The following is a 27,019-nucleotide window of genomic DNA, read 5'->3' on the forward strand; positions in this document are numbered from 1 at the left end:
GAGGGGGTGGGGGACTGGGATAGGCCGGTGATGGGGATTAAGGAGGGCACATATTGCATGGTGCACTGGTTGTTATACGCAAACAATGAATCATGGAACATTGCATCAAGAACTGGGGATGTACTATATGGTGACTAACAAAAAATTACAAAAAATAATAAATAAATGAATGAATAAATAAATAAATAAATAGAAATCCTAAGTCAAACTTGAAAAAACAACGAGCAAAAAGTTCTAAAGACAACTGAGAAGTGGGTGGAGGGAACTGTCCTCTGGACCTCAGGGCTCAAGGCTCCTCCTATTCCAGAGGTCAGACTGCTTCCCAGGCTGGACAAGGACCTCTGATGTAGTTAGTGGCTCCAAATTCCCCGCAATTTTTAGGACTTAGGAACAAGAAATCAGAATTCTCAGGAATCCTCAGGAATTGCTGAAATACTAAGTTTTTCTACATTCTTCACAATATTTACATATTTTTTAAACAAACAGAAAATGTTAAGTTTAGTATCATTTATAAAGAAATATAGTCTGAAGTGAAAATTCAAACAATGGAAACTATCAGCAAACATTATTGGGTAGTACTCCAATGATGAGACTCCCCTCAATCTTCCAGCAAGGAAACAGCATGGCACAGAATCAAATTTTGATAATCTCAATTTCAAGACTTACTCTGTTTCAAAACGATTCCTTGGAACACCACTCAGAGGATTTCTCTTCAGTACTGTATGTAAATAAATGTATTAGTATTCATATTATTTACAAGAGCAACTCGCACTCTTACGAGGGGGCAGCTGCTACAACCAAGACTGACCAGACTGTGACCACTCTTTCCAACACCTGGAAATGTCAACCTTCAAGTCCACACACCAGAAATGTCTTGCTCTTGCTTCCCCCTGTACCCTGCCACTTCTCACTCGGATGTCCCTACCCTCATCAAGGCAAGTCCCCTCTTCTGCCAATTCCCCACAGTTGACACCAACAAAGTCTTTGACGACATCAGTTGTGGTCCAGCATTTCACTCGGCCATGGCCAGAGGAGGACCATAGCCAAGGCCTAAGGCAAAACGGTGGCAGGACAGACACTTCCAGAATAATTTTTTGGTGATGGATGGGCAGGTATATATTTCCTAACATCGATCCTGCACGATGACATTCAACAATCTATGTCTGAAAAAAATTTAAGGACATACTGGAGGTGCGGGCTGCTAAGAGCCTCTGTAGCGATGTTGACTTTTTTTCATGTGGTTTTTAAGAAAGGCCCTTCATTGTATAACACCCTGGTATTCTACCAGGTGTGCATAACTTTAGATAAAATTGCTTTACTCTGTGTGAACAGCTGGTCAAAGAGTAAAGCAAGTCCAGATAGTAAGTGACAGTAGCTAACAGGCCTTCAGTTTTGTGGGACAACCACCTGCCTGACTCAGGGCCCTGAACACATCTCCCTGACTCCTCCTACACCACGACCCTCTGACAGGAGATACTGTCATTACCCCATTTTACAAAAGGGAGAAACAGGCTTATGGAAGAGCCAGCCACAGTCCCAGGAACTTTTCTTCTGTCCTGTGTCTGTTCTCTCATCAGCCCTCTAAAGCAGACCTGTCATCTCAAAGCCATGGAGGACCCACCCAAGAAGGGCCCCTTTCCAGCAATCCCAGTGTTCGTCTGCTGGCCGCCAGCATCACAAGCATTGTATTCTCTTGTTAATATCAAACTGCCCATTCACAGACAACATGGAATTTGTTTGCAAAATCAGAACTAATTGCTTCTAAAACAAGGATGGAAGATATGCAGAGAGCTAACGTGGTGGCTATTTTGAGCCAGAGACAAAATAATGAATGTTAATTGAAATGAAAAACATGTTAACCACTGAAATAATCTGTCATGTAAAATGATGCTATAATTCCTCCGTTGTTAGGGTTATTCAAGTCATTATACAAAGTCATAAAATTACACAGGAAGAGCATAATGGCCTGTGTCGTTTACAAAAGCTGCTTTGATGACAGAGACGGGCGCTCGTATCAGAAGACACTCTCCATCCGGGTATCTGTGGGCTCATGAGTCTCCATCCTCTTCCAAAGGAAGAAGACTACAGATGCAAGATCCTGGCCCAACAGGGTCCAGTTTTCCTAACGAACAGATGTCCATTAGCGAACAGAAGAGCTCTCAGTGTGCATGGAGTCACTAGGGTGTGCCTAGGGATGTCCTAAGTGCAACTGGGCACCCACATGGTACAAAGACAGGCTGTTTACAGATGCTTGAAATTAAAAAGGGCAAATACATAATAATAGCAGCTATGCATTTAGTGAGGACTTACTATTCTTCCGATACTATTATTACTACTACCACCAACAGTAATGAACAAGTTTTCGGCTCTCAAGTTCCAGGCATTGTTTAAGCCCTTTACACAGTGATGTGTCCCATTTACTCCTCCCAACATGCCCACGAGGGAGAAGAGGTATGGTGGAACATGGAAAGCTGCGTTGGGGAGTGAGTCGGGACTTCAGGAGCAGAAGAGACCCGTGGAGCCGGAAGGATCACGCTCCCGTGGTGGGTCCCAGTCATCAGGGTGGAGCACCCACTGATCCCCTGATTCGAGCTGGCTTGTCCACCTCCGGAAAGCCAGCACCTGTGTGTGGCTCCGCCCTATCAGAGTTGACCCAGGTAAGGTCGGTGAAGCTCAGGACATACTCCAAGTCACGGCTCAAACACCTCGGAAGAGACAAACAGGCCCCGGAATAAGGAGAGAGCCATCGGTTCACAGGCGAGCTTCCAAACCATCACCAACAAGGTTTCTAAAGCAGCTTCAAACCCACAGAAAAACTGTGTGTTTTTACAGTTGTAGAGCAGAAACGGGGCCACCAAAATATCATGTGCCTGGTATGTCAGCAATTTCAAAAGCAGGAACATCTTCCCAGGTACAGGTCAAAGCCAAGCCAAGTCTCCATGACCTGCCTGTCACCTGAGCTGGGTCACCGCCGAGGCAGCTGGGGATGCATCCACTCTTCATAGATGAGAAGAGTCAACAGCGAAATTAGAGTTTCCAGAAACACTGTAGGCAGCTGTGTAAATGAAGAAGAAGGCGAGGGAGGCCTGAAGGTATGAGAACGGGAACTTCCGCCTGGTGACTCTACATGGCTACTGCCTGACTCCCTGACAATCATGTGCTGCTGGTCTGATTTGTAGGAAAGGGAAAGGGGGAGGGGGAAGGGAAGGGAAGGAAAAGAGAAGAGAAGAGAAGAGAAGAGAAGAGAAGAGAAAAGAAAAGAAAAGAAAAGAAAAGAAAAGAAAAGAAAAGAAAAGAAAGGGGGAAGGGAAGGGAGGGGAGGGGAGGGGAGGGGAGGGGAATGGAAGGGAAGGGAAGGGGGAAGGGGGAAGGGGGAAGGGGGAAGGGGGAAGGGGAAGGGGAAGGGGAAGGGGAAGGGGAAGGAAGGAAGGAAGGAAAGAAGGAAGGGCATTTCCAGAATTTGTAAAGAACTGCGGTTGCCAAACCCACACCTGACTGCCAGTCTCACGTGTCTCCAGTCGTGTTTAAAGAAGCTGGGGTGGTTTAGGGATGCCTGGGCGGCTCAGTCGGTTAAGCATCTGCCTTTGGCTCGGGTCATGATCCCCGGGTCCTGGGAATGAGCCCCACATCGGATTCCCTGCTCAGCAGGGAGTCTGCTTCTCCCTCTGCCTGCGGCTCCCCCTGCTTCCAGTCTGTCTGTCTCTCTCTGCTGGGAAAAAAGGGACTTAGTTTACCTAGATAAAGGTGACCGGGCCTCAGAGGTTTCAGGGCAGACTAAGGGGTCAGATCACTGTATCTGAATTAAATTTCCAAATTATGTGGAACATTTGTTCGAGGAAAGCTATCAGAACTGAAGGTATAAGCATTCTAAACACGACTAGGATTCTAAACACAATCTTTACTTTTTCAATAAACACTCAGTAAATACCTGCTACGTGCCAGAAATTGGGCAAAGAATTCAAAGCCGACACTAGCATTGTGACTGACAGACTTCTCTAACTCACATCACATGTCACCACTATCACTAAAGGGTAATGATCATATTTAATCACTCTGAACACCTGCACTGATGTGAGGGGGGTGTTACCTTAACTCCTTTATTCCTACATCTTTAGATGCTCACAGACGCCTACCTTATCCAAGAACATCTCCACGAGGAAAGCAATGCGCTGTCCATTTCGGACCCCCTCCCCCCCGCCCCAGCCATTCTCCATTTACGAGTGTCAGAGCCATGTGTGTGGCCAAAAGCTCACAAAGGGCAGGAAGAAAAGGAACTTCCCAAATGATACAGATCTCTCCTCTCTCTCACATTTCTAGACATTACCTGAAATCAACATTTCCTTATACTTGAAACCAAGTATCTATGTCCAGGGATCCTCGTCAAACCGACTTTTAGCGGAGACCACGCTCTTGGTGTTTCCTGACCAGATCAGGAAGATTAGCCGGCTGACGTGATTATGTAAATTGCACTAACGGGCTGGAGATTCTGGTCTGCAGTCATTGCCCATTAAGAGGGTGACAGAGCTCGGCCAGGGGCACCAAGGGGCTCCGGGAGGCAGAGATAGTGGGGTTTGAAATCAGAGTTCATCTTGGTGCATGAACGTGGCCATGGGGACCTACAAGCATCGACAGTCCGCATGCGTGGACACACACACACACACACACACACACACACACACAGGACCCAACTAAGATTGTGCTTTGTGAAGGAAAACGCCAAGCCAGCAGTGTAATGGCAAGCTATTAGGGAAATAAAAGTGAACAGCTGAGCTTTCTTTATTCCCATAGGGCAGTGGATAGTGGAGTACTCAGTTTTAAAAATCTATTTCTTCCTAAAAGGGGGCACCAAAGAAACTGTGACTATTACCCACTGACCTTCGGGATCCCTGTTTGATTTCTTGTTTTCCTGCTCTTCTTTTTGTGCTGGCCCAATAAAGAGAGGTCCCTTTCCAGCCCTGAGATCTTAGTGGAAATCGTTAGCAAATGGACACGCTAATTGGGAAAAATCAAATGATAAGCGAGCCAGCCCAAGGCCGAGAATTTCATTTGGCTTCCCTCCTTGAGCATTTATAATCCTGACTCTTTGCAGGAGGGGCCCGAAGAACGGAGGGTTCTGCAAACACAGCTTCCAGCTAATGGTCTCTAAGCCCAGGTGTGCGGACAAGGTCACCTGCAGGCACATGCCACTCCACCTCGGCTCTGCTCTCCTTAGAAAACACGTGCTGGCATTCCTGGGGGGACAGTTCATGACTACGGGCGTGGGTATGAAAGAATACCCACACTTGTTTTCCAGGCACCAGCAGCAAAGCGCCTGTCCTGGCCGCGTATGATCTACCTTGGGAAGAACAAGCTAGTGAAATGAAGCAGAAGTGGGGAGACAGTACGACATGGGGGACACTGCAGCTTGCAGGACAGGCCTGGAGACAGGAAGCTGACAGGCACACGGCATCCGGGGAGCCGAACATCATCATCCACTCACCGCCAACGGCCGGCCGGCCATGCCCCAAAAGCGCTGCGGGAGGCAGAAAGAGCCCCATCAGCACCGTAACTTTGCCCTGATCTGGAAGCTTTCGTCACAGTGTCACAGGAAAGAAGCCGGAGCCTTGACAAGGCTTTGTGCCCTTCGCTGGTGGGGAATTTTCTGGATACATGGCTGGGAACTAAGGCTAACCACTGGCTTCAGTCTTCTTGAACGCTTATTTTCCACTGCCACGGTCCTCCCACACTTCCCCAAGCACCCACTCACACGCCACCTCCCCCTGAGGCTATCCCAGACACCCCACCCCTTCTTCCGAGCATGTCTGTCCTGTGTTCCAAGTCCCTCAGATGTGCCCTGAGCTAGCCTCAGTCAGGTTCCCAGCCGTTCCCACGGGCAGCGGCGACGCTCCAGAATGTGCTGGCACAGGGAATGACAAATCCGCAGGTCCCAGTGCTATGCCACAGCAGAGCCTGGCCCAATGCGCAGAAGTTACCAACAGAAAATCCATTCAAGTCACTGTAAGGAAGACACCTCAACAGTGAGTGAGAGCCGTACAGAGACAGAGTGTCTGTCTGAGAAGGCTGGGGAAGGAGGCTCCCAGTGCCACAAGAGTTCAGGCAGAGGTCACCTAGAAGGACGGGGGTTCTCCAGAAGGCACACGATGATTGGCGTAAGCATTCTTCTATGACTGGACAGTGAGGAGGTTGTTTCCATTTCTGTGATATTGTAATTAAGTGCACGAACACTCTTGTATACAAATCTTAATGTGTATCTCTATTTCCCTGAGATAAATTTTCCAAAGTGGAATCATGGTGTCAATGAGGCCAAAATGCCCACCAGAAATGTACCAATTTACATTCCCATCAACAGCATCCTGCTGGGACCATTATCCCATTACCCCATTTCCCCAGCCCTCCACTCTGCCCTGATCTACCAAGTATCAGTCTGATGCTAAGTGTTTGGATATGACACCAAAGGTCCACAAGTAATCAACAGAGTCATTAAGAGCAACAATCCAACTTTGTCCCATAACGCCAGATGAAAAAACAGCACAAGGAGAACTGGTAAAGTCGGAGAGTGGGTAGATTAGCAGGAAATCAAATGTCACCCCATTGTGCTCTGATCGGTTGGCATGGTGCACTGCGGGCTCACACTGGAGGCCCGAGCCCCTCCCAGCGGCAGGGAGCTCATCACTAAGCCCCCTGTGCACCAGGCCTCTCCCCAGCTCAGAGAAGGACCCAAAAGAACATGCCTGCTGCCTCGCTGGGCTTCCTCCTGGCTGAGCGGGCAACACTGGCTGCAAGCAGCCCTTCTTGTTCTGAGGGGCAGGAAGGGCCAGTCGCATGGGTCAAGCGAAGAGGAGTCGGACTTCACAGAGAAGAGATTCTGGTGCCTGCAAGACCCCTGTTTGAAGGAGGAGGATGAACTGAGGCTGTTCTCAGGAGACCTGCGGGGGAGAAGTGCCAACTCACGCAGGCCCTGCTCATGACGGCTCTCAGAATGGGTGCCCGGCACGTGTTCCTTCCTCCCTACAGGCAGATTCAAAGGCCCTTCTGCAGCCCTCTGAAGGACAGACCTCCAGCTCTGTGAGACTCGAGGGGTCAATGAGACGATGACGCCTTATCCCCTCCAAGGCCAAACCTGTGGCCCCAGAGGGCGGCGGACCTTTAGCTGTGCCCAGCCCCTCAGCAGAGAGCAAAGGCAGGCAAACTCTGCCAGTCACCAGGAGCAGGCCACCAGGTGAGGGCGGAGCGCAGAGTCTGGAGGACATCGCCCCTTCTCTACAATAACAGAGCACTTTCACGCCGGACTGACACACTGCCTCCCGCTTCCCTGTGGGGTTTCACAGGCGCCATCTGAGCATTTTCCTGCATGGTCAAGAGCGTGGTAGCTTCTACAGAGGGAAAAGGGATACACCCCGCGCTCTTATGAACAGCCCTGACGTGACCTGGAGCATCGCTTTGCGACTCGCTCGCTGACCTCTCAGAGCTCCTAATGAAAGACACCAGCCTGGCCCTGCGCCTCCAGCTTCTTTCTAGGCTGCAGTGACTCGTTCATCCATTCAATGTCATGAACACGTGTCAAGACCTGAGCTTATGCTCCAGAGGGAGTGTGGGCAGTGCAAGTGAGGGGGACGAGCGTAACGAGGAGCAAGGGCTCGCTCTCCCAGTAGGGAACTTCCTAATCATGACAACTGATACCATCCAGAACGTTAAAAATAGCAGGGCCTTGGCATGTGTGACCTCGCGTAGGCCTGAGTAACTCTGCACTGTCTGCAAGGATTATTCCTCCTCCTAGATGCTCATTGAAGAACCAGAGACTCAGACAGGAGACTAACTTTTCCTGAGCACCTACTATGCGCCAGCACTCTGTCCACTGCTTCCTTATCACAGTGCCGCGGGCTGGTGTGAAAGTCAGCATTTAATAAGGAAATGGAGATTTAGTGTAGGAAAGTGTTTCAAGGGCAGAGTGGCCCTTACAGAGCAGATGGGTTTCGGGGCAGCCTTGCCCTGGCCCCCCCATCTCCGCCACACACTCAGTAAGAGCACGTGTGCACGGGGTGGCTCACACATGTTGGGACTTGCTCATTTTTTTAGTTTTCTGGCTTTGATTACACACGATCTTTATCTCTGACCTCCTCTCCGAGGCCACAAGCTTCAATGAGATCTTCAGGATCTTCAGGCGAACGCACACAGACACACGGGCCTCTGGCTTCTTTCACAAAGCACACAGTGTGGCTTAAAAAAACAGAAACACAAGACAACTCAGGCCATCCTAAGGCACACAATTCTGCCACTCTCCCATTTAAAGCTACACGAGATGTCCCTTCTCAAGTGGCCTGAGAGCCAAACCTGTCCCATGGCCTTCAAGGGTCTGCAGGCTCTGGCCCGGCCACCTCTTCTAATCTCAGGCAGCCACGCACCCATCCGTCATTGCCTTCCTGCGGCACAAGCCTCTCTCCTCCTCTTTCCTTTACACACCAAGTCCCGTCCTCTTCCCTGAATCAGGACCTCTGCAAAGGCTGTTCCATCCTCTGTTCTCAGAGGTACCTCCCCAACACGCCCCCCCCCTCTAGCCCCTGTTCAACCAACTAAAGGGATTCTGTTAGGATACCCTGCTTTTATCCTATCTAGTGCTTATGACACCTTATTAGATATTTAATTTCTTTTTTATCTCTTTTTTCCTGCAGACTTTCCTCCCCGTAAGGCTAGATCATTCTCCTTCATCACAGAATTCCGAACATGCAGCCGGGTCTGGCAAATGGAAGGCACCATAAATGTTTGTTAAATCAAGAAATCATCACAGACTCCAACTTAATGGATTCTGAATTAATGACCTTTAACCCACCATTACCGGTCTACACGAGCTGTTTTCTGAGGGCTAGTCCTGCCAAAATTATGACAGTAGAGACTCAAGTCCTAAAGCCCTTTATCGGCAACGCTGTATTCACGGATGGCCTCCCCTGGCATGTGCCAAGAGGAAGACGCTAATTCCAGGCTGAACCAGAACCCTGCCATCTTGCCCTCCACTTGGGAATTACTCATAGCCAGGGGATGTTGGAGCTGGGGCTTCGTCTTTCCCACCAGGTAATGAAAAGCGCCGCTCCCAGTTTGGTGGAAAACAGGACACACCAGCACGTCGAGCTGTGGCAAGATCACAGACAGACAGGAAGGCTGGAAGGAGGGTCTTTCCCAACTCAGTAATACAGCCACATCCATTTCAGTGTGTGCCCATTAAAAACATCATTTAAGGGAGTGCCTTGGAAAGGTACCAAAGTCCCCAAACTAATTAACTTTCATCTCTCCTGTCCCTCTGTGCATGGACGGCCTCGCCCTCTGCCCATCCTCTCCATGAAGAACATTAAAGACAGGACATTAGCCTGAGAACATTCTATTTAAAACAAAAGTACTTCTAAAGATAGCCTCAGATGCCCATCTAAATCATCCTGAGTCCATTTTCTGGCCCCAGGACCTGCATGGTCAGTGCCCCCAGATGGGCCCTACTGTGGTGCCTGATACCCATAAACAGTGTCTTTCATGATTCATTGGTTGAATTAATCTGATATAAAATGTCTAAACTGAAAACCTACGAGTTGGGATCTTGATGAGTTTCGGCAGAAAAGCAAGCAGGCCACAGCAGATTTATTAGTAACAAAGGCAAATGAAAGAGATTTCAGAAAATTAAAGAAGTTAGTCTAAGTGGGAAAATGCAATCTGACCCCTTTTGTAAAAGATGATGATGTGTTTTGTGAGAGGCCACATGGATACTCCCCTCTCTGGATACTATAAAGGGCCCCCAGAACGCGTGGGCAAAGGAACATCTTCAGTGAGTCGCAGGGGGGCTGGAGCTCGTCTGTTTCCTAGTGTTTAGGGGTGAACGTTCTAATGTAATGCTTCACACCTGTGTGCTTCCCAGCATGCCCTGAGCCCGGGTGGAAATCACACCTCTTCAAAACCCGCACGCCCACCTCAACCCCCTCTTTCTAATCCACTTAAAACTGATGCATGAAGTATGCCTCTCTGTCCATTTCTTAATAGGCAAGGACAGCGATGAAGAGAGCAACGGCAGCCCGTCATCCCGGGGAGAACCACACAGCAGCATAGTGCATGAAGGCTCTTAACAGACACAGATCGAGGAGTCCAGAGGGCGGTGTGAACGTCCATGTCTGGCCCAGCTCCACACACTCGTGGCTTCCTAGCTTTCCAGCAACTTTGTATCTGAGCATAAGCACATTCTGGGAATTCAGTGATAAAACCTTTCCAATCTCCTACAGAGAGAACGTGGCTCAAAAAAAGGAAAAAAAAAAAAAAAGACAAGGATTCAATACATTGGGGTCAACTGGAAATCCAAACTACCCTTTCTGGAAAGCACTTCTCGAGCAGCGCAACTTGGGAGGGAGAGAGGAGCACATGGTTGTGGGTGGCGGGGGCCGGAGAGGACTCTGGCAGAGCGGAGGCTCTGGTCCTTAAGAGCCACACTCAGAAACAACTGTCCAGCCAGGCAAAATGCCATCAGACTCACTGGGAGAGCTCATTCGGGAACTGCCCTCATCTGCCCCCCATCTTTGGGTATAACCTGTGGGGTGCTGACAGTGAAGTTTAAAAAAGGAAAAAAAAAAAAAGGGAGAAGAAGGCAGGGCCAATGTGGGTCTGGCAAATTTTACTGACAGTCATGATTTTAATGTGTTTATAAAACTCACCCCAATTAGTCTGCCTTACAAAGTAAGATCTGCCTCTCACTCTGTCTCCTTTGTTCCAAGGGACTAAAAATTCTACACAATGACTCACATCTCCATTATGAATTGCTTTTTACTCTCTGCTGATCTGGTCGTCAAGCTTGTGTAATCAATACTCTCAATTTCAGAGAGGAAAACAAAGGAACAGAGAAGGTAACTGGCTTGCTTGAGTTACGAAATCTCTCACTGAAGTCCCCAGGAGCGGCTAGGTCCTTCTAGGCAGAGGCATACAATACTTCCATCCGGGGGAAAAAAAGGTTGTGGTTTAAAGTAAAATAAATATCTCTTACATTTAAGTGACGTGTGGTTTCAATACTGACTTTCAGAAAAACCACCAACGGGAAAAATGAACTACCGCCTTTGGGCACAGGAAAGGAGGAAAGGGGTGTTGGCCATGTCCCCACCGATGGCTCTGTTAGTGGCAGGAGTTAGGACAGAGGGGCACAAGCCCGTGCGTAGCACCTCTAGGGCCTTGGAGCAGGTCAGCAGGTTGGCTGGGTGACTGGTGGGCTTCAGCTCTATGGAAAAAGCAAACTAGCAAGTGAGAGCTCACACCCATGACCCTCACAGCAGAGGCGGCCGTGTGGTATTCCTCCATTCTGGTTCAAATCTGCCCCTAATGGGCCTTTTACCAGGAAAGGAGTTACTGACCGGACCTCGATAATCCCATCTGCAAAATGGGGATCATAACGCAGACCTATCCGACTACAGTGAGAAGTCAGCAAGGTCCGTTCTGCCAAGTGTGTCTAACATGGTAGGTGGTCAAGAAGCAGCATCTTGAACCAACCACTCACCCTTTGTTTGCCTCAGGAACCATGAGTAAAGAGATCACAGTGACGGTTTTCCTGTTTAATAAGGAGGCTGATTTAGAAGTGGGCTCATGGGGCACCTGGGTGGCTCAGTCGTTAAGTGTCTGACTCCGGCTCAGGGTGTGATCCCAGAGTCCTGGGATCGAACCCCACATCAGGCTCCTCCGCTGGAAGCCTGCTTCTTCCTCTCCCACTCCCCCTGCTTGTGTTCCCTCTCTTGCTGGCTGTCTCTCTCTCTGTCAAATAAATAAATAAAATCTTTAAAAAAAAAAAAAAAAAGAAGAAGAAGAAGTGGGCTCAAACCCAAAACTCAGCTCCATAACTTCCACCAACAGCCTAGAAACAGTATGAAGCCCTCATCAGCACTCTACCCGGGCCCAGAAAAGGGAAAAGGAAGATCCCTTGAGGTTAAAACAAAACACAAGGAAATGCATGGGCCCCTTGGAGAAGAAGTGTGAGCTCTATAAAGAAAAGATGAAAACGTAATAAGGAATGCAAGCGCGATCACACTTTGGTAACTGGCGAGGCCTTGAGCTGTGAAGTACCAGATCGCCACGCAAACACCTCGGAATCCCCCGCTTTCCACGCGGCCGTGTGTCTTCCAAAGCGAGACAGATATGTGTATGTATAATCAACCCGTCCAAAGCCCCTGCAGCAGGAGACAGTGCTTTGTTGTAAAACAAAACTGAGATGAAATAACCATCATCCTTTCAAATATCCTCTGAGAGTTTGGTATTTGAGGCACATTCTGTCATGTACTTCTCTCTGACCTCAAACACTTTGATTCTTTTTTTCCAAGTTCACATAAAAGACAGAAAGCTCTCACATTGGTCTACAGCACCACGAGCCTGGACTCAATCTGAATTCTTCGCCGGTGCAGAGAATTCGTTGTTATTCCAGATAATTAGGAAGTGGAGATAAAGGGCCATTACGTTAGAGAGGCCTAGCCCACTGGGAAGACTGGCCGTCGGCTCCTTATTTAAAAACAGATTAGTTCCCACTGCTCCCAGAAGGCTTCCAAGGATACGCTCAGCTATTCTCAGTCCCATCCTGACACCCTTTCCTCCCGTCCACAATACACTTGCAGAATTCGAGAATGCAGCTTGTCTGCAAGGCTGAAAACAAATGCTTCAATTTTCCATTCTCCAAATGAAAATCAATGGCAACAGAGAGGTAAAATCAATGTTCATCGCTCTGTAGGGAGAATCCCACCCCCAGCTCCCGCCCACCCAGAGCAATAAATCAGAAGCAGCCATCTTGACTGGCACAGTATGCCTACAAGCAGAGCCCTCTGTGGGTTGTACGACTTCCTGTCCATCGCTGTTTCCTGAGAGGGCATATTTCTTTATTAAAGTCTAAAAAAACATTTCTAAAACCTAAGTCAGGAAAAAAAACACATTGTTGCATTAGAAACTCTTCTTCCCCCAGTGAGTTCTTTTGCCGGTGGGATTTTTGGCATCTAAGGCCAGACTGTGACTGTTTCCCTAAAGATCCACTCTGCATTATGCAGCTTTAAAGAATGCTCAGACACCCTACTGACCTGTTCTCCCAGACGACCAATGATCTGCATTCTGTTACCACAGATTAGCTTGCATCCTCCAGGATTTCAGGTCAATAGAAATCATAGAGTATAGACTCTTTTCTGGACTATGTCCTTTCACTCAGCATAGTTATTATGAAATTTATCTATGCTATTGCATGCAGCAATAGCCTATCTCTTTTTATTGCTGAGTAGTAATCCATTATATGGATGTACCACAATTTGTTTACCCATTCACCTGTTGACGGAGCTTGAGGTTGCTTCTAGCTGTTGGCTATTACAAGTAAAGCTGCTGCGAATATTCATGAGTGAGTCTCTGTAGGGACATATGATTTCATTGTATAATCCAGATACAAACCTTTTGTCAGACCTGTGTTTTGTAAATATTTTCTCTTAGTATGGCTTACCCTTTTATTACTATGTCTTCTGAAGATCAAGTTTTTAATTTTGATGAAATGCAATATGTTTTTTTATCATTATTATTTCTTGCTTTTATAGTTTATGCTTTTTTTGTGCCCTGTTTAAGAAATCTCTGTCAAACCCAAGGTTACTACTCCTGTTTTCTTTCAGAAGTTTTATATTCTTAACTCATATTTGGGTCTATGATGCATTTCAAGTTAATCTTCTGTATACTATGTCATAACAGTCGATAAAATTTGTATCTACAAAGAGTTGTAGTATCCTGAAAATACTCATTTATAAAAATTAACTGAAGAGAGCCCAACACAAATCTTTATATATGGGATAGGCATCACTTGATCAAATTTTAACGAAAACAAACCAACGGATAAAACCCATGACTAGAAAGAATAGAAGGAGATACGCTAGAATGTTTAATTACTGTTTTTAGCTTATGCAACCATTGCCTATTTCCTGTTTCTTTTTACCTTTCTGTATTTTTCATGTTTGCTGTAAAAAGCATTAAAGATTGTTATACCAAAGATCAATTAAGATATTTTTAAAAAGTCATCTCAGAGAAGGCTTTCCGGCTCCGGGCAGCCTTCACAGGGCTCTTCAGTGCATAAATGGCCCCTTTGGAGAACCTAAAAGGTGAACACACTACCAAGAATTCACCCTCTCCCGAGCCCGCTCAGTGTGGCTCGACTGCAGGAAGAGATGAAACAAAGAATCTCCAAGGAGAATTCTCCAAAGAGAATGTGAGATTAGCTGAGGCCTCTAGGTGAAACCAAATGCAAACCCAAATCCGAATACCACCCTAATAAAGGCGGATTCCAGCTGAGGGAGGCCGGTTGCCCCACTGGGCTCCCCACCCAAATGCTGGCCCGTCCACCCAGACACTCCGTGCTCACAGACGTGAATGTCAAACAGCTTCTCCACTCACTTCATCTCCACGGGCAAGGAAAGCTAATGAAATTCTCTTGCTGATGTGCTCACTGTCCTCTGTCTCAATCCACTTGACAAGACAGCCTAAGTCTGTAGTTGCGTTGTGAGCCCACGGTGGGCCCAGCCGCCTCTCCATGTGTGTGCACTGCCGACAATCCAGCAGGAGGGATTTGCCTCTTGAGCTGCCGCAGAGGCCAGATTGGTTGAGGGGACTGTCTACAGATGTTTCACGGAGAGAAAGATTACTTCCCTGATCGATGAATAAACAGAGTTGTCAACACCGTCTCCTTGGTCAGAGGGGACCCCTGAAGTCTAATGTGGCAGGACAGATGTTTCATCTGGGAAGGTATCCAAGACCCTAAGAAGAGGTGTGTGCTCGGCTGATATGGCAGGGGCCGAGTGATTCAGCCGCCGAGAGGGCACTGGGGGGGGGGGCTCCAGCTGTAGCAAACACCACTGCAGAGCCGCCCTGGCTCAGACCACCTCCCAAATCCTGCTCATGGAGTGGGCATGCTGTCTCAATCACAGCCTCCTCTTTGGGCTGTTTTTCCAATGAACAAAAGGTCCCTATCATGAGAAATGCAGTCGTCTTCTTAGTCCTTACCTGCCGTGAATCACAAAGAGGGCAGCAGAAATGACACTGTCATCCTCACGCTGAACCTCACAGCTTCCTCCAGAAGGAAGGCAAAGCGGGCAGAGTCACACTGGGAAGGAGGCAGGGCACCTGGAGGGGCTACCTTCTTCTCAGGAGCATGCTACTGTGGGGTTTCCTGGCTGACCTTCCAGAATGAATGAGACAGTAACAGTAACTACGATCATAATTGTTTTAGCAACTGGAAGACGAGCCATCTCCACGTGATGCTACACTGTATCCCTGACACAGCTGCGTCTTGCTGAACTCTCACACAAGGACGTGCGTGCACGAAATACCCCGTGCAAGGACTATTAACACTTACGACCTGGAAACTCTCTGAGAGTCACTAGAGGATGTATCCCAACGAAGAGGAACGAGGGATGGGTAAGTGTTTTCATTAAATCCATTTTGCAGATGAAAAAGCACAAATTCAGAAAGGTGAAGTAAGGCGCCAAGGTCACAGAGCTAGGAAGCAGCCAGCCTGGGAACAGAGCCCACATTGGGCTCATTCCCAAATCCCTGCTCTGAGTCACTGTCATTCTGTGGCCACCAGGAGAGGTGGGAGATGAGGATTACACTTTGAACACAAGCAAACAAGTGATGGTACTTCCCACACGGAAACACGGCGTGCCACGCACACTGCTTACCCCTGGACATGCCCAGTTCCTGCCTTCCCCTTGCGCAGACTGGCACGCAACGCTGACGATCTCTTGTGTGGCACTTACAGAGGGGCTATCTTCTAGGAGGAAACAGGCAACAGACTATCCACGTTGCACACCCATACACACACATACACAACCGGACGGCTGAAACCTAGAGCACTATCCCAAAAAGTGTATTTGGGTATTCGTGGCAAAAGAGGCCCATCTTACCACCTGCAGAGAAGGAAGAAATCACGTGCAGCAGGAAAATCTAGGCTATTTTTCTCAGAGTTTGTATGCCTTAAGAACATTTTCTAGTAATAGCAACAACCAACTTTTTTTTATATCCCGCTCCGCAGCAAACTTGATTTTCCTCGAGGGTAGCGAAGTGTGTAACACAAGCCTGGCACATGGTAGGTACTCGATACCCTTTTGTTAAATGACAGTGAACGAATGGATAGACAAGGACAGGACGAAGGGAGAGGCCAACATACGGTAGTAATGGGAAACATAAGCTTTGGGGCCAGAGAGTCCTGGGTTTGAATCGTGGCTGCCACTTCCTGGGTATCTAAGCCAATCGCTACTGCCTCTCTGTGTCTCACTTCTCTCATGTTCAGAGTGGAGACAAAATAAATACCAACTTGACGAAATGGCTGGAAGAACTCAAGGATGTGGTGCTGAGCACCAGGCCCAGAACACACAAGGGTTCAGGGATGAGATCTACCTTTACTTCCAGGGAGAACACTCCAGTCTGCGGGAAAGAGCAAAACACATTGTACCTTGCACATCAGTCTTACCAAGGATCACTGTTTTTAGGTGACCACGGAGGCTGGGTCAGGAGCTGCAGTGACTAGCTCTGCAGAGGCAGAGCGGTGAGGGCTCTGCCCCAGGCAGTCTCTTTACAGGACCATGATGGAGCTTCCCGGGGGATTCAGAGAAAACCACTGAGGGGAGTGAAGTAAATCAGAACACATCCCAAGAGGAGCAGCCAAAGGGACCGGCACTGCTTAGACTTCATGAAGTGCAGGAAGGGACAGGACATCCCACATGGTCCCAGGGTCAGAAAAGAGCTAATGAGCAAAAGTCATAGGAGCTGCATTTCAGTGGGAATCAAGTCCCAGAAAGGCAGTTCTTTGCCTGAGGTCATGGCATGGTGCAGGTGCACGACAGGGCACACGGTCAGATCCAAAACTGGTGGCATGATTCCAATGCCCATGGCTACCCTTCTCCACTGTACAGGAAGAAAGGAGAATAGGCACTGAAATCACCTTCTCCCACCCCCACCAACCCAACTGCACTGGTAAAGAAAGCCGTGCGTGTGTGCGTGTGCACGGACACACACACACATGCGTGCTGGTTCTTGCTTCGAATATTTCTGTAGGACTGAAAGCACAAGTAGCCCAAACTCACAGGTTCTTTCTGTCATCTACAAAAGCCTAAGCCCACTGGATGGACAAAGCTGGGAGAGGGTAAGAGGCAAAGGCTTTCAGGATCCTAAAGGAGAGTGTAGAGCCCTACTTTCCCCTGGGCTGGGGAAGAAGGGAGTTCAGTGCTGCAGCCTGAGAAAATAGTAAGGCATGTTCTCGGGAGGAGTGGTGGTGTGGTGGTCCTGGGGAGGAAAGACTCCAAACCAGGGCACCCAGCCTGACAAAGATGCCCCACAGCCTATATGGGCATAAGAGCAGACAGCCCACAGAACTCAAGGAACCTCAAAGGCTTATCACGGTGAGCAGGTCAGTGGCAACCAGGAGACTAAAGGCCCCAACACTGTTTCCTTGGCCATAAGCTTCCTGGATCTCTGCAGTCACTCTGGAAGGAGGAATGGCCCCCACAATGACCAAGAAGGGATCTTCTGTTCATCTGCTCAGATGTGGGCTCAGAGACATACAAAGTCGATTTAAAGCAAATACAGATATTGAAATTCTTCAGAAATCTGTGCTTGAGAATTGAGATTCATACCCAGCAGGACTACAGGCACCAAACACCATATAAAAGGGCGACAGAGGGGCGCCTGGGTGGCTAAGCTGGATAAGCGTCTGCCGTCAACTCAGGTCACGATCCCAGGGTCCGGGTATCAAGCCCCACTTTGGGCTCCCTGCTCAGCAGTGAGTCTACTTCTCCCTCTGCCCCCAACTCGTGCTCTCTCTCTCTCAAATAAATAAAATCTCTTAAAAAAATGGTAACAGAAGCACCTGCTCTCCTCCCCCTGCCCGCTGTCCCCGAGTCAGAGACTGGGTACCCCCAGATCCGTCAGCTGGAGAGTGCCTCCCGGCCTTACCTGGGCAGCAGGTGTTTGCGGCTGACACACAGGGCGGTCTGGTAGTCCTGGGTCACACATACTTTGTGAGGGCTGCATTTCACCTTCAGGCAGGGGTCTTTGGATGGGTCCAGGGCTGAGACAAAAAGAACGAGAAGAGGGGGGTTAGGACCTCCAGGGAAATTTAATTTCTCTTCCTACTCAAATAAACAAGTGGGGCATAAACAGACCATGTGTTTGCACTCCGTGCTGTTTTCTTAGGCTGATGGGGATTGGAATGAATCCCCAAACCAGGGGGAATTCTGTGTCTGTGCACACATTCTTCTTCGACATCAGGATAGTGATTCCTTTGTGTTTTGGGGAGTTTCAGCATCTCCAACTCGGGCAGGAATTACTTTAAAAATCCTTTAAAATCTTACATGCTCCAAGGACCAAGAGCTACTTTTCCCTTTTTGGTTATTTGTCTGCAATTGCTTTTTATGACTGCATCCATGCCTACCTTTACTTATTTCCTACAACGTAAAAAAAGTCCTTGAGGACAGAGATTTTTGGCTCTGGTTCAATCAACATGGACTGTGTGCATCAATGAGCTTATTTTAAATTTTGTGAAGAACTTGAGGACTCGCAGGACCGTTCTGTGCCCCACAAAGTTCTGATCTAATAAGGAGGGGGACAAGCTGACACATAAATATTTATTGTGCGAGGTGGGAGGAGATAAGGGCCCCGACGGGCATATGAAATGATAACAGAGCTCAAGAGAAAAAGAGAGATCAATTTCTGGGGCACGGATTAATGAAGTATTAATACGTGAACTGGATCTTGAAGGAGGGGCAGAGTGTGGGGGCAATCGAGGCACGATGACCAGGGCACGCCAGTGCAGGGAGGCACGTCTGGGCCACCGCAAGACACTCCACCCGATGAGTCAGTGTGGGAAGGATGGGGGGCAGGGAGGCGATGTCGATTCAACCCAGGCAGTGGAGAAAGGGTCTCCCGCCACAGCAGTTCGTCAACCGCAATGTCTCCCAGAATGGGCTGAGCAGCAGGCCCTGGGCTCATCAGAGCTCCACAAGCTCGGAAACACACACGCTCCTCAGCTGCTCGTAGCAGAGAAGAGGCCGCAGGGAATTCTCCGCAAAACAAAAGCAATTGTGCCATCTCCCAGCTCCAGGCCCAAAGCCTATTTCGGCAGTAAATCTTTCATAACTTCTCTCCACGGCCACAGGAGGTGACGTTTCCCCATGTCCTCCCCACACAGATATCTGGTTACACAAATTGGCACCCCGAGCAGGGACAGCAAACCTGCCGTGAGAAATGCCATCGTCCCTGTCACGTCTGGGTCCCTTGGCGACCACGATACCCCCGTGCTTAGAGAAGTCCTGATTCCTCTCAGCTCACGCAGGCCCAAAGTCTCAAGACCACCTTCGTCAGATGGCTGCGGGCACTATCTCAGGGGATCGGAACACGCAGCAGCCGGAGGCATTTGTGCTGCGTGAACAGCTCGGGGAGGCGCCCTCCTCAGCAGCAGCAGCTCCAGCCTGCTCTCGACACAGGCAGGTGCATTTTTTAGGCCAGTCAAGTCAGCAACAAGCCCGGGGTCCCAGTCCCAGGGGAGTCAACTGGCAGAGCCCAGTCCCCGAAGGACTGCCTGGCTGCCTGAAGCTTAGCAGAGGGAAATGAGCTGCAGGACGAGAAAAGAGGCTGATTCAAGCCCCAGGCTCAGGGCATTCGCTTTGAACTCTTCAGCTGAGGGCTGCATCTGGCCAGCGAATGGCAGGGGGGCCTGGGTCTGCTCTCAGAGTTCCCCAAGGCTGGGCATTCCGGAAACTCACAGCAGGGACTTCCCAGTCCTAGGTGGAATACTGTCGGTCCTGGGGACATCCACATGAGAAGCCAGGAGGCTGGTGTGGCCTCAGGCCACTGGCCTTCTCCTTGGGCAGTGTGTGCCACCCCCAACCCCAGAGTGGCTGCCCAGCCAACTCAGACTTGCTTTCCAAGACTCACGCAAAGTTAAGCCAACCTGCAAAATGACTGGGATGACCGCTAATGACAACCACGCCAATCCTTCGCGGCCCCTCCTCACCGTGGGAGGAGGTCAGACGCTATGGAGCTCCAGAAACTCGGGGACCAGACCACAGGCAGCCCCCGCCAAGTACCAGCTTTGGCATTTCCCTGACAGGTGCTCAGTGTTGCAGAGCCCCAGGGATTGTCACCGCAGTGTGCGGCAGCGGTGGAAACCGACAAGGTGATGGATAGCAGAATCTGGAGTACTGCGTGACCAGCTTCAGGGCCGGACTTGGGGTTCCCTTTCTGTAGGCAACCCCACAAACATCCACGTCCACACTGCTGGACGTGGACAGTGTCCGCCATGGACAGTGCCATCTCAGGGCAACAAAGCAAGCCACGCGGAGTGCGGAAGAGCGGGCTCCAGGCCCAGCGTTTCTGAGTTTGAATGTCGGCTCTGCAGCTCACTCACGCCTCAGCTGCCTCTTCTACACGGGGGGGGGGGGGGGGGGGGGGGGGAATGCCATCTGCTATTGCCTGGGTTGTCAGGAGGACCACAGGAGTTAATATTTGTGAGTACTTGAAACAGACTTGGTATAGATTATGTACCTCGTAGGTGTTTGCTCATTTTTCGAGCATTCTGTCCCCAGAATGAAAAAGAAGCCTTCATAATAACAAGGACTGCTTAACACTTACCCACTGCTTCCAGACATGCAGGCAAGAACCAAGCCCTATAATTGGATTACCATATTTAATTCTCAAAACTACCTAAAGTGGTGGCTGCTATTAACGCACCCATTTTACAAATGAAGGTCTTAAAGAGGAGTCACCGATGGGAGAGGTGCAGAGGGCAATGGGACACCCGGTCGTTTGACTCCAGAAAGCAAACTCCTCACCTTCAATGGCTGGCAGCCTGAGAATCACCTAGGGTGTCCTTTGAGGAGCTGACTGTGGGGCCGCACCTCGCACCTAGTAGAGAGCCCAAGTGCACTGGGTTCTTGGGACGTCCTCAGGGCAGAAAGAGACTCAAGGGATCTAAGTAAGGGGGGTCCAGGGAATCTGGTGTACCCATGCCGGACGGACCATGCAGGACTGCCCCCACGGGCCTCACACAGCCCCAGGGCTTCCGGAGAATGTGAGGTGCCCGCTCCCTCTGAATGCAGTAACCCTCCAGCTAACTCCACAAACTCCTGTTCTGGTCCATTCTCTTTCTGCAGCCTTGCCACGTGGCACGCTACCATTAGGCTAACTACTATAGAGATCACGCTCCTCCCATTCTCGAAGCCAACATACCTTCAAAACAAACAAAACAATCAGTCCCTTAACTCCATACACATACTTAACAATTTGCATATAGAAATAAAGTCTGCTAAAAATTAATTACCAGGGTCTGAATACTTCAAACATGTATGCGAATTATTTTGAGTAAATGAACTTTGCAGAACAACAAAACAGTAATAAATCAAGCTGTCAGTGTTCATTTAATCACCACGGTGCATTTTGTGTCTGAAAAACAGCAACGCTGAGATTGAGAGGGGATGAGGAAGGTGAAGGGTGTGTGTCATATCCCTTTAAATGCGACCTCTCACTGGGTGTTATACGCAACTAATGAATGATCGAACTTTACATAAAAAACCAGGGATGTACTGTATGGTGACTAACATAATATAATAAAAAAACATTAAAAAAAAATGCGACCTCTCAGTTGTGCTTTTCCGAGCAGCCCCCAGGCTCATGGTGACACTGGAGAGCAGCCGACAGCCACAGCGGAGAGGGCTGTGTGCTCCACTTTCTAAAGGGAATGATAACAGATCAGAATAATAAGTGGCATTTGAGAGGCCCTTTAATAAGGGGCAGGGAGATTGTGCAAGGAAGGAGGTAGGGAGAGCGAGCTGAGTGTGAGTGATAACCGGGAGCAGGCCTAGAAGCTTCCTTATCAAGGGGCTAATGATTTCGGGAGCCTCTACTCCCAAGTTTCTCTCTCTCCCACCACACGCTTGGCAACAGGATACAGCATTGCCCGCGAGACAGCAGAGCCCCGGACCCCTGCACTGCTCCCCTCACGATGCCCGCAGGACTTCTGAGGACCACACCAGGCCAGCGTCCCTGACACAGAGCGCTCACCGACGAGAGCTCCATTTCACCTCTCCTGCCCAACCCCCAGCACCAGTCAAGGGTCCACTGGCACAGAACACATGTCCAATTAGTTCATTTAATGCTTTTTACAGAAACTTTTTCCCAAGAAGAAAAGGAGAACAAACTAATTTTGAGAGAGATGTGGTAAGCTGGGAAACACTGAATTCAAAAGCAAGTTCATTACAGGCTTCGTGTCATTTTTATTTTAATTCATTTTAGTTTTTAAGCTCACTGCTTGGTCTCAATTAAGGTCGTGGTATTTTAATTATCTTAATTGTTTCTAAACTTGTTTTCTAGTTCGAGTTACTTTTTAATTAGCTACATTGATTTTTCAAATCCAGAACCAAGCCTTTTCGCTGTCAGTGGGCATCCCGTAAACTCATGGGCAAAGGGCCGTAACCCCTTCGAGAGTGGAGCTGGAGACCACCTCAGAGCCACTGAGTGAGGGCGTGTTCCATTTTGTGGGAGGGCCACAGAGTCCCTGAGAGTCACCTGGGGCACTGACACACACTTGGATGTACCCCAGTAACACCCACAGAGCCTCTGTTCTGTGCAGGCTGGAGGCTGGCACCTCCAGAGGGAACAAGACCGCATGCTGGCCTCCCGGGGCTCACAGCTCCACAGGGAGGACAGGCAAGAGGAGGAGCAGCTCAGTGTGTGAGGGGAGAAGGCACGGTACCTCACCTAGCCTTTTGGGGGTAAGACTACCTTGACAGACGCCTATAGAAAATGGGTTCAAGCCAGGTGATGGGATGAAGAAGAACATTCCAGGTAGGAGGTGCCTTTCTTCCCAGAGAAATCAAGGCAAGTCTGGGGAACTGAAGTGTCTCATTGGGCTCCTGACAGGCTGGAGCTGGGGTGGTATGTGATACAACGCGAGGGGGTGGCAGCATCACCAGGAAGGGCCCTGAAAGCACGGGGAGGACTCCAGAGGACCACGGCCCTCCAAATGCCACAGCGAGACACACATGGCAGAAGCCGGTGACCTCTGGAGCATCCTCCCACGCTGACGTAGTGGAGAGGGGGTACACCTGTTTCAGCCAAAGTAGGACTTTGGTAAGAAGAGACAAGCTGCGCCCTCCAAATAAGAAGGGGTCTCAGGGTGGGGGTCTCTGTGGCCAGCTCTTAGAGCCCCCTTTCCTCCTGTGAGGAACCTCTGGGGACAGAAGCCACACAGGATTCTGGGAGGCAACAAGCCTACCCACTGAGTCGAACGAGCCAAGACATGGTCTAAAACAGCCATTGAAGTTGTGGGCCACACCGTTAACTCCAGGAAACTTCCGCAGACAAGAGGCCACTCAATGTACAAAAAGTTGACAAATTAATGAATGTGTGTTGTCTCCTCGTTGCTTTTCAGACCGCTGTCTGCACGCATCATGCTCAGCCGCAGTTCATCTGAAGAGCCGACGCTCCCGGTGATTCATTAGGAGTGACTTAATGGATGGATGACAAAGAAATTACTCCAAACTGCTAAAACCTCGTCAAGCTAAGATCCCAAACATTTATTACAGCTTGTCTGTCCCCATGGTAACCTGTGCATGCATCTGGCTTCCCCTCTCCTCTCCGGAGGGGCTTGTTCACTAGCTGACGACAGAGCCTCACGGAATACAAAAGAGAAGATTCCGCCTACAGATTTTTGCTGGAACCAGAGAAGAATGGCCGTTGGGAAGACCTCTGTCACCATTTTCAGTTTTCTATGCAAGCACCGGCCGTGTTCATCAGAGGCCGAACAAAGGGGCCCACGGGCTATGCGGCTAAGTCAGCCAGGCAGCTGAGTGGTACAGACGGCTGAGCGTGTATGCCCAAGGATGGGGGAATGGCCGCATCTGACCAAAGGTACCCGTCCTGAGAAGAGTTATTTTCTTTCCCCTTCAAACCAAGGACCTAAGAACTCTCTTCTGTGTTTAGACTAAAAGCATCCTCTCTTACACTGCGTGGGGGGGGGGGGGTAGGGGCTAGGGTGGTATAAGCTTGAAACAGTCTTTTTTGGAGGGCAATTAATCTGCCAAGACCCTAAATGCTAACAATTTTAAATAATGGTGGATGGGTATACAGGAGTTTATTATATTACTCCCTCAACTCTTTGGTATATAGGAAAATTTTAGTATTAAAAGGAAAGGAGAGAAAAAAGAAATATCGTGTGAGCCAGCAAGTCAACACGTTAGGCAAAAATGTACATCGTAATGGTCAACGGTAAGGGAAAATCATCGGCAACTTGAATGGCCATCTTCTTTACCCTACTTGAGCTGCCTTAACAAAGTACCCCAGAGACTGGGTGACTTGGACAACAGAGTTTTATTTCTGACAGTTCTGGAGGCAGGGAAATCTGAGATCAAGTTGCCACCATGGTCAGTTTCTTGTGAGAGCTCTTCCAGGCTGGCAGACAGACAGCCACCTTCTCACTCTGTCCTTATGTGGCCTTTTCTCAGTGCACACAGAGAGCAAGCCAGGGAGCTCTGGGATGTCTCTTCTTATAAGGATACCTATCCCATAGGTACGGGGCCCTACCCTGATGATCTTATTTAACCTTCATTACCTCTTTAGAGGCCCTGCCTCCAAATACAGCCACAGTGAGGGTTAAGGCTTCAGCATACAAAACATTCAGCCCCTATCACCATCTACAGGGAAACAGTGACCTCACTTACAGGACATCCCTTCATGAAATCTTGTCCGGCTATTATAAAAGAGGAAGTAGATCGGTAGGTACTAGCACAGGTAGATGTTTATAACAAATTAAGTGAAAAAGCAAGTTAAAATACTTGAAATGGCAAAGTAACTTCCCAACACCACACAGCTAATAAATGGCCAAGCCAGTACTCAAAACCAGATCTAGCTGCTTCTAAAGGAGATCTCTTTCCCTTTGCTCTCCTGCTGGCCTTAAGAAGTCCCTCTGTCTACAAAGTCCTAGCCTCCAGCCACTCACACAGCAGGACCTTCGGTTTCTCCACTGCCCTCTCCCTCCTGGGGCTTGCCCTGCATAACCTGTGAATGAATTCAGACTCCCTATGCCCCCGGGCCAACACCGCTGCCGCAGCCTGTCACCGATGGGTTTACAAACATCACCAGCAAAAAGCCCTCTCTGCTTCTTAGAGAATTTTGCCTGCAGCAAGGCAACAATGAAGTAATGACCATTGCTGGGAGCAAGAGCGAGTGTCCAGCCCCGTGAGCATTTGGAATTTACCTCCGAGGCATAAAAGTTAAGGACACCCCATGCCTGGCTAGAAAGGGCTTTGCCTTTCAAGTCATGTGCAAAACAAGACATTACAAGCAACCACTGGTAAGTCCAACATGGCTGATACACAAGTCCTGATCATTAGAAAAGAACGCATGAAGAGAAGTCTACTAGAGCAGCAGTGGAAATATGTTCCGGAAAATCAGAAGCCAACAAATTCTATGAGCATGGCCAGCCAATCCCCCCTTCTCAAAGCTATCATCCTATACCTTCCTCTGTTCCCCAGGTGCTCTCAGACAGTAAAAACAAGCACCCTCACTCTACGTTTCTGCCAAAAAACTGATTTCCCTACAAAAGTGGGATGGGGGAAAGAGGATAAAGGGGAGCAGGTGGGAGAACTAAGTGGAAAGAAAGGGAAAGAGGGAGTATTATATAATGCAGCATCCATTTAGGGGGCTGACCATGGCAACAGTGACATATGCCAACTTGTAGAGTAATGTACTGTTATTCTAACTAGCCAATGAAGAGACGGATGCAGAGATCAGTTCGGTGTTACTTTACCAGTGAGGAAACGGACACAGAAATGGTAATTGTCTTTGGTCTCATAGCTGGTTAAGTCTGGACTTGAAACTAAAGGAGTCTCACACCAAAGCTGGTGCTCAGAGCCACTAGGCCACTCATGAAAACAGCTTTTGATGGGGATAAAGGTGACAACTATAGTACTAAGCAGTAGCATGTTGAACCCCTCTGTCCCCCTCCCCCAAGAATCATGTCACCTCTAGGATCTCTCCCAAAAGAACTTCTTACTATGAAGAAAACATTGTACTATCAGAAGGCAAAGCCAGAATGTTGGACATCTGAGTAAGCTTATATTACTTTTACAATGAATATGAAAGTCAAAGTTTCTTTTCAAGGTGATGCTCATACCCAGGGAACATAATGTTCTCTCTGACCTGAAAAACAACACAGACCAGGTGAGCCTTGTGGTTCCTTCTGTGAGGTATTCTTTTTTTTTTTTTTTTAAGATTTTATTTCTTTGTCAGAGAGAGAGAGCCCACATGCAGGGGGAGTGGCAGGCAGAGGGAGAAATAGGCTCCCTGCTGAGCAAGGAGCCTGATGCAGGACTTGATCCCAGGACCCTGGGATCATGACCTGAGCCGAAGGCAGATGCTTACCCGACTGAGCCCTCTGTGAGGTGCTCTGTGAAGCCTATCTATGGCCCATATCACTGACGAGGAGATGCATGACACGTGGAGGCAACATGGGATGGGATGGGCAGCACAAGCAATAGGACCTGAGCATTACCTCAGTTCTCGGTGGAGGGACAAGACATCAACCACAGGGAAGTCTTGACCTTCCCATCCATCAGAATGGCCAGAATTCATTAACACACCGTAATGGTAAAGGCCATTGGGTTCTACTTCATGGTAACTGGCAGAAATTATTCATAAGACATTTCTGAACAAAGGAGACAGAATTACTGAAAATACCTAAGACCGGTTCTATGACCTAGGGAAACAAGAAGACATAAAAAGCACAATAAAAATCAAGTATGTCCAAGAAAAGGGTATACTTACAAGAGTCTTGTAGCTCAGTAAGTCTGTGTTTGGTACCTATACTTCATTTTAATACACTTAAAATTCCTATAAAACATGCAGCTTTTCACAAACAACGAACTCCTTTGTGCTGGTGAACATGACTCTGTCATGATTCAGCAGTCCCAGTAGTTGACCAAGTAAGAAATATAGAAACTGCACAAATTTCACACAC

General features: G+C 48.8%; 1 protein-coding gene across 1 annotated transcript in view; it reads right to left on the reverse strand.

Annotated features, from left to right (window-relative positions):
• SPOCK1 (SPARC (osteonectin), cwcv and kazal like domains proteoglycan 1) overlaps positions 1-27,019 on the reverse strand; it is a 493,086-nt gene that overhangs the window by 134,428 nt on the left and 331,639 nt on the right. The window contains exon 4 of the mRNA XM_026508043.4: positions 17,962-18,076. Coding sequence (XP_026363828.1) covers positions 17,962-18,076 — 115 coding nt within the window. The remainder of the gene's footprint in view (positions 1-17,961; positions 18,077-27,019) is intronic.

Source organism: Ursus arctos, unplaced genomic scaffold (genome assembly GCF_023065955.2).
Source record: "Ursus arctos isolate Adak ecotype North America unplaced genomic scaffold, UrsArc2.0 scaffold_5, whole genome shotgun sequence".
NCBI classification, from domain to species: domain Eukaryota; kingdom Metazoa; phylum Chordata; class Mammalia; order Carnivora; family Ursidae; genus Ursus; species Ursus arctos.